At 42.5% G+C, this 8,508-nt stretch overlaps 1 protein-coding gene across 1 annotated transcript; it reads right to left on the bottom strand.

Moving 5' to 3' along the window:
* Positions 1-1,027: 1,027 nt before the first annotated feature.
* LOC103646286 (protein NRT1/ PTR FAMILY 4.3) lies at positions 1,028-6,029 on the bottom strand. Its single transcript, XM_020548250.1, has 8 exons — positions 5,989-6,029; positions 5,678-5,813; positions 5,451-5,546; positions 4,321-4,459; positions 3,960-4,177; positions 2,348-2,788; positions 2,153-2,271; positions 1,028-2,026 (listed from the first exon to the last, which is right to left on the bottom strand). The coding sequence occupies exons 5-8, from the start codon at positions 4,104-4,106 to the stop codon at positions 1,213-1,215; spliced, it is 1,521 nt and encodes a 506-aa protein (XP_020403839.1). The 5' UTR covers positions 4,107-4,177; positions 4,321-4,459; positions 5,451-5,546; positions 5,678-5,813; positions 5,989-6,029; the 3' UTR covers positions 1,028-1,212.
* Between the last annotated feature and the right edge of the window lie 2,479 nt (positions 6,030-8,508).

Genomic DNA, 8,508 nt, shown 5'->3' with positions numbered 1-8,508 from the left:
AAATACGGGATAGAGGTTTTCCCGTCCGTTTTCATCCATAGTTGTAACCTCACCCAAAAAATTCATAAGCACCGAACATGTCTGGTGCAACTTTTCTTACTGCACTGTACATGTCATCAACGCCTCTCTAGCGGCTATATCTAAACTAGACGTACCAGACAAGTCCAGTGATTATATCGGTTTTGGACATAGTAAACATGATCTCTGAGTACTGTCTGGTGCCACATCCCATGACACATCGGATATATCAGGATCAGGTGAGTGTTCAGCTCTCATGCATAGTTTACATGTTCTTTGGGTGCCTTGGTGCGGCATCAATCTGGTGCAATATCAGTCATGTCGTTAGTGTAAACGTGAAACTAGATAGTTTACAAGCACTCTGAGCGTCCTGGTTGCCACATACGTGATGCAAACCGGACACATATCGTCGAGTGCAAATGTGCAACTACACAATTTGCAAGGTCCCTAATCGTCCTATTTTATAATTTTATATTGAATATCGCTGAAATGGCTATAAATGAAAAACATCAACTAAAAATTTAGATTTTATTGAGAACTATAACTTTATTTAAAAAAACAAAAAATAGACATTAAAAGTTTCAAAGTTAAAATAAATATTTAAGGCTTTAAATAACTTAAAATAAAAAATTAATGAGCTAAAAAAATATAGATAGCGAAGACCACTACGACTTCAGTATTCATTGTGTCAATATGACAATATTTAAGTTTGTTTGGAAATTTTAAAATATGATAATTTAAATTACATATTTAGGACTCAAACTGGTAGTGGATCACATTAAAAACTATAATGTTATAGACCACGTCAACATGCAAGGTCGTTTGATAATTTTAAAATTGGAAATCTGATAACATAAAATAAAATTATCGGGCTTTAAATAATTTTAAATAAAAATATAAACCGTCTCACGTCAAACTCTATAACTTTGGTATAAAGTTCATCATATAAAACAATCATGGGTTATTTTTGTTTTTAACGATTTTTAGAGACGTAAGAGTGCCACATTAATTAATCATTCGAATGCAGTATCGCAATTGTGACCATATCATGGATGAAATTAAACTAACAATCCAAATACAATTATCAGACATCAGTGTACATGCTTTGCAGGTTGACTATAATAAGTGGCACTGTGAACCAGAACCAGTTTCACCTTTAATTTCTCAAGTAAAGAACGGTTCGATTGTCGAGGTTCAATGTGAATCTTGATCGACTGATGATGGCTCATCGACGATGCGTGTATCCTGGCGGTAGACGTACTTTTTTGCCCAGTACAAGTAGTTAAGGAAACCAATCAAACCGACAACAGTGACAACCCAGTAGAAGAGGTCAAGATGGCTGCTGTCCAAGCTGGAACCCTCGAGCCACCCTCCTTGGTGCCCATGCCTCGTGACGCTGTTCACTGCTTGCACCAGGAAGGTGGCCAGCAATGAAGCAAGCCCTATCTCACACCAGAACAAGGCTGTGGCAATGGACTTCATGCCCCGTGGCGCCTCGCTGTTGAAGAACTCGAGGAGCCCAGGAAACGAGGTCACGTCCGACACGCCCAGCAGGAAGAACTGAGGCGCAAGCCAGAACAGGGACATCTGCACTGCGGCTTCTTTTCTCTTTCTCTCAACTACTGCTGCGATGACCGACGCAAGTATCATGGAGGCGAAACCCATGCCGATGCGCTGCAAGTGAGTGATGCCACTGGCATAGCCTGTGCGCCTGCGCAAGAACGGCACAATGAACCGGTCATAGATGGCAAGCATTGCCATTTGGAAGGTGATGGGGATGACGAAGAGTGTCGCGGGGGAAACATGGATCTTGCCCAGCCTTGTGTTTGTCATGCCACCTTGCTGCACAGTGAATGTGAAGATGACAGGGTTTGATATATATCCGATCATGGAGCTGACAAACACAGGAAGCATACGGAGCACAGCCTTCGTCTCCTCCACCTTTGTCACACTGCAAAGTGACCAGGCTCCTTCTTTGCCATGGTTAATGCAAGCCTTATCGAGGAATCTGGCGAGATGCACGGAATAATAAATAGTTTATGCTGATAGGAAATACCAGCGACAAGGCAATGCAACCACAATAAAACTAGTAATGTGCAAATGAAAAATTGTTACGTGCTTCTCCTAATCTTACTTGAGGCTATTTGTTTGGGAAAGTACTTTAGTAGAGCCTCGCTCAGCACTGCTTTCATGTGCTTCTTCCAGCTCCTCAGGCAGCCCAAACCTCCTGTTTCTGAATGCAACCACAAGAACCTAGAGAGGCAAGATTGCAGCTAATTAACATTTAGAACACACTTGCCGGTTATTGAGACGGGATTAGATTTTCAACCTGCAGGATTCGAGTTAGAGGGCTTCCTTCAGGTACTTGGTTGCGGTAAAAAGGGAGGCCAGCCGCAAACACAAGCAACCCAAGCAGAATTAGGATAGCAGACAGTCCGAGTCCAATGTCCCACCCCTTGTAGTTCTCAAGCCACACGATGAAAATCAGCCCCACAAAACCTCCAAAGGAGATCCCAAAGGTGAACCAGTTGAAGAAGCTGGACTGTTGGTGGGACTCAGAGGGATCTTCATGGTCAAACTGGTCTGCTCCGAGAGACGGCAAGCAAGCACGGATGCAACCTTCACCAAACGCACAGATATACAGGGCTGCGTAAAACAGTGTAGCGTTCCAACCATGGGCCTCTTTGCAGTTACTTGGTTCGGCTTCAATGTTGCAAATTGGTGGATGGAGCGATGGAACGTACGCTTGCAATGCAAGCAATCCGTAGCCCTGCACAGCATGTTTAATCACAAATAATATACATACCACTGCTACGATAACTAGCACCGGTTTTTTTCCTACTTAGGGCTAGTCTGGGAACCCCATTTTTTTAAGGGATTTCTATTTTCTCATGGGAAATTAGTTAATTTTCCCCTTAGGAAAATGTGGTTTCCAAACTAGCCCTTAAATTAGTGTTGAGTTTCACCTCTAGCCTACCCAAACTTGTCTTGGAACAAAAAATGTTTGTTTTTGTTGTTGTTGATGGAAATAGTAACAGTTTTCTATCTGATAATTAACTGTTTCCCAAATACTAAAAGCCTATCATTGTTTAAGTAAAGTAAATGCAATGGCCATTCCCACCTAACCAGATAACCTGAAACTTAGTAAACACAAAATCAGTTTATATCTGTATAACTACCTCCATTTGGGCTTTGGAAAAGTACCTCAACAACTTTAGCTTCACACAGTTTACTATAATCAGATCCTAGCATGCATAATGGTACAAAAGTAAGAGCAACTCAAGCAAAATTGAGTATTGTGCTGCCATGTGACAATTTGCAATTGGTGCTGTGGATGCTTTCGCTTGCTATAAATTGTATTAGCATGGATTGGAATTAAATATTTAAGCTGGTAAATACCTTGTTATAATCTAAGAGTTTGTTTCAGATTATTTACAGTGTTTGGATAAGAGAAGCAGCAGGTTTGTTAGGAGGTAGAGACTTAGAGCCATATCTACATACAGAGTATGGCAGATCAGTTTGTAATCCAGGAAGAAATTAAACCAATCCACAAAATAGGTTGCTCAAAATCTCATCTTGAGGGCGAGTACGCCTCCGCTAGGTACTATATCTCCTAAATCCAGAAATCTATTCATATCAATTGGGGTGTTCTATAAAAGCTGAGGGTGGTATGTGCCTGCGAGGATTGGCTGATGATTTGGGCATAGAAATGAATGCGCTGGATGTCAATTTCTGAAATAAAAGTAATGCAGGATTGGGAAGGCAACCTTTAGCATAGTTCTTACATCAAAAAAATCTTTAGCGTAGTCTTAGGATACTTCTCTAGTTGATAAAACTATTTAAACACTACTATTGATAGGTTCACATTAGCAACAACATTAAAACATGCAAGTTATCTTTGTAAGCTGTAGTTGGTTGGAAAAACCATGAGAAAAGATTACCAGAAACTCCAATGGACCAAAGAGAAGTATAGTTCTGGAACGAGTGATGTAAGAGTCCGAGAGGAAAGCTCCTATCAAAGTAAATCCGGATGTAGCACCAACAAAATTAGTGACTGTAGTTGCAGAGTCCGACACTCCCATATGCATTGTCCCTCAGAGGTAGGTGACCAGATTCAGCAAAATTGGGACATTCACCATGTTTGTTACAAATGTCAGGACTGTAAAGGGGAAAAAATGGAGCAGAGGAAGTTTGAAAATAAGGAATTATCTCATCCAGGACCCATGTGCAATTGACTCTAAACATGGTTCAGCTGGAAGCCTGGAAGACAGATCATACAAGGAACTTAGCGTGTAGACTTACAGTGCAGAAACCATGCTGCTTTAACCCCTCCATGCACCTGTCTGTTGACGAGGTTTCCTCTCCAGTCCACAAAACCTCCACTCGCCATGGTACTGAAAATTTTCTTCTCCCTCTTGATTATTGTTTGCCCATTGCATTCCTTGCAAACAAGATGGTATAAGTAAGCACATCATGGATATTATAGAATACAAAGGGAGTGGGTGATCAATCAGATATTCTAGCCTATTTTATGTCATTGCTACTCAAGAGTCAAGACTGTATAGTACCAACTACCTACACTAAAGTTGACTTCCATTGCTTGTACTTGCCGACTAGAGATGGCCAAACGGGCCGCCCGGCCCGGTGAAGTCCGTCATGGTTAGAAAATCGGGACAGACCATCTAAGCCCGCGAGCTCGTTTCTCTGGCTGAGCCCGGCCCGCAGCGGGCTTAAACGGGCTGGGCCGGCCCGGTAAGCACGGAAAAAACAGGCCAAAAAACGGGCTAAGCGGCCCGGTAAGCACGCTTTAGTGCAAAAAAAGCGGGCTTAACGTCAGCAAACGGGCCGTGTCGGGCTAGCCCGTCGTGCTTAGTTTCCTGTTCGAGCCCGACCCGCTTATTCGTGTCGGGCCGGCCCGGGCCCGCATAGAACCGGGTCGGCCCGGGCTCGGATCGAGCCCAAACAGCGGGCTTCGTGTCGAGCTCACGGGCCTCGTGCTTATTGGCCATCTATATTGCCGACTGAAATTTAGGGACTAAAACTAACAAAAAAATTTTTGAGACATGCACAAATGGGAGATGTCTCTAAGTAAGAAACAGAAGAAAAAAAAAATATCCATTGCTTTATGCATGCGATCATCCTGAGTGTGATATTTGTAATTCAAATGTCAATAGTTGATCTTTTGCAAACTAACTTTCTCTGCGTAGCAGTACAGCTTAACTCATGAACAGGATATGCTTATATCTGAAAGTCGGTACATCAGAATCAGAAATCTAATAAAATAAAGATAATCCATGGTCCTCCATATGATATTCTTTTAGAAGATAGATATAACAAATAATTAGTCGTGTACAAGCACAATTACCAGATATGCCAGAAAGATAGTAGCAGTAACAAGGGAAAAAAAAGTCAAAATGCAACAATCAGCATACCTGAGCACGGAAGTCCTGAAATCAAGAGCGTTTCTTTGTTGGCTACTGAAGTCCTCTGCCCACAGAAAATAAACTAGACCAAATCTTTTTCCAACACTGAAATAGCAGGGAGTTAGTTCAAATATAGATTATATAGGTTTCTGGTAGCTGGTAAGGTATGGTGTCCTTATTCCCATGACTAACCACATAATTCAGGAAAAATAGATCAAACAAGGAACACAACATACAGATTTGTAGTATAGACCATGTTGCTCCAACTCCAACACACAAATTTCTGTAGATGGGTTTTCTTCTCCATTCTACAGAGCCTCTAATTGACATGACACTGCTGAAGTTTTCCTCTTGATTACTTCCAGTGCATAGCTTCTCTCACAAAAAAAAAGGGTATGGATCTATAAATAAGCAGATGAACTTTCAAACTTAAATAGATGGTAGCAACAGCCAAAAACAGGATCAATCAAAGATCCAGGCCTATTTTATGCAATTGCTATAGCAAGCACCAGTGTACCCACTACCACCGCTGTAGTTGATTTCTTACCTGCTTCCTGCTGACTGAAATTTGGACAACCACAAGCACTCGTTAACATCAAGGGACAAAACTCAGGAATATTTTACAATGAGAGAGGACTGCGACTACCAATTTATAGCAAAGATTGCTTTCCACATGCCAAAATATTTAACGTGTAATTAAATAAATTATTTGTTTACTGATTGTTTTGAGCGACTAATACTTATGCACAGAACATGATGACTGAAAGCAAGATATAAATGCATACGATAGTACAACAGAAGGAACAATCGATGGGCAGAACATAATTGTTTTCAAAGACGAAGCCTAGTGTTGTGTTTTTCTGGGCGCCAATCACTGCGTGAGAACCGGCGGTGGTGTTCTCTGCACAGGCACGGACGGTCCGCGGTCAGGGGCCGGACGGTCCGCGACCTGGGTAGGGCCTAGGGTTTCCTGCCTGACGGACCGGACGGTCCGCGCGTGCGCAGGGGCGGCGAAGGTCGCCGGCGGCGCCTGGATCTCGCTCCCTGGAGGGACCCCGTCGGGGAGGAGAGATCCTAGGTGTTGTCTAGGCTCGGCAGGCTGACCTAGACTCCTCTAATCGACGTAGAGTCGAAGAGAAGCGGAGAATTTGGGGATTGGATAGCTAAACTAGAACTAGACTAGAACTACTGCTAAATGTATAAGAAATAGATGCGAGATAAACTGATTATTGATTCGATTGTTGATGATTAATCGGTCGTATTCCTCTGTATTTATAGAGGAGGGGGCTGGACCCGTTACAAACAAATTCCCCGAGCTAATTCCGCGAATCTAGCCAACAACTGTAGCAAGAAACTCGGAACCCTAATTGGCTCTGCGCACGCGCGGACCGTCCGGATCACCGGTGCGGACCGTCCGGCCTCTCAATTTGGTGCTCAACATATGCCCCCTTGCCTTTTGGTGGAGCTGAGCGAACCAAAAGCAACTAACTCGATGTGATCACATCGGTTTTCTTAAGCATCTTGCCACATACTAGGATGGTACTGCTTGAGAAAACGTCCATTCAAAGCTTTGGGCAAATCTTTGCCTTATAATGTTTGCAGTAAATAGGCGTTACCAGATATTACCTGTGTTACTTTGTATGGACCCTCCCAGCTTGGTGACCACTTCCCAAACTTTCGGTCTTTGTTTCTTAGAGGCAAGATGGTCTTCCACACGAGGTCCCCTACCTCAAACGATTTAGCTTTGACCTTCTTGTTGTAGGCCTTGGCTATCATGATCTTGTCCTTTTCTATTTCTCCTGGGGCTGCCACTCTTTTATCGGTCACCTCATCAATATTGTCCATCATCAAATTATAATAATCACCGACAGTTAAGTCATTTTGTTTGGCGATCCTGACAGCATTTAAACTTATCTCCACAGGTAAAACTGCTTCCTGCCCATAGACAAGCTCAAATGGAGAAACTTTAGTAGCACGGCGTTTAGATATTCTGTGAGCCCACAAAGCTTCGGACAAAATCTTATACCAATGCTTAGGATTATCATATATCTTCTTTTTTATCAAGTTAATCAATGTTCTAATACTAGACTCGGCCTGTCCATTAGCCTGAGCATAATACGGAGATGAATTGAGCAATTTAATTCTATATAATTCAGGAAACTCACGTACCTCCTTTGACATAAAAGAAGCCCCTTGATCCGTAGTCAAGGTCTGGGGAATGCCGAATCTATGAATAATATGTTCAGTTATGAACTCAATTACCTCCCTGTGTGTCATGTTCTTCAGAGCAACGACTTCGATCCATTTGGTAAAGTAGTCAGTGGCAACTAACACGAACCGATGTCCCTTTGATGATGAAGGATGAATTTCTCCTATAAAGTTCAATCCCCATCCTCTGAAAGGCCAAGGCTTGATGATAGGATGTAATTCGGCTGCAGGGACCAACTGTAAGTCACCGAAATTTTTACATACTTGGCATCCTTTGTAGTACTTGAAACAATCAGCTATCATGTTAGGCCAATATAAGCCAGACCTTCGCAACAACCACTTCATTTTTGGAGCCGATTGATAGGTACCACAAATCCCTTCATGTACTTCGGCCATGGCTAATATAGCATCACCTGGGCCCAAGCATTTAAGCAGGACGTTGTTGACTGTTCGGTGGTAGAGTTCATCACTCATTAAAACATATTTGAAAGTTGTACGTCGAATGTTCTTATCCGTCCTAACACTAGGATTTCGTAGATAATTAATTATGGGTGTCCTCCAATACTTGCATCGGCTTCCTCACCAACCGAATCAATTAGGAGAACTTTCCTGGTAACTCCGGACGGTCTGGAGCCTTCACTCGGACAGTCCGCGACTTGGGGAATTGGCCCTGTACCGGTTATCAGATTTTTGGTGTTGTGAAATTTCCCTCGCTTTATCCGATAACCTGATGCATCTTGTGCCAAATTGTTAGCCCTGTGATTCTCCACTCTAGAGATATGTCGAATGCTGAATTCGTCAAAAGAATGAATTATGCTCCAACACTTTTCAAGGTAACTATTTAGAGTACCATCAAAAC

This window comes from Zea mays, chromosome 2 (assembly GCF_902167145.1).
Source record: "Zea mays cultivar B73 chromosome 2, Zm-B73-REFERENCE-NAM-5.0, whole genome shotgun sequence".
Taxonomy (NCBI): domain Eukaryota; kingdom Viridiplantae; phylum Streptophyta; class Magnoliopsida; order Poales; family Poaceae; genus Zea; species Zea mays.
This window is presented reverse-complemented; position numbering and strand designations above follow the sequence as displayed.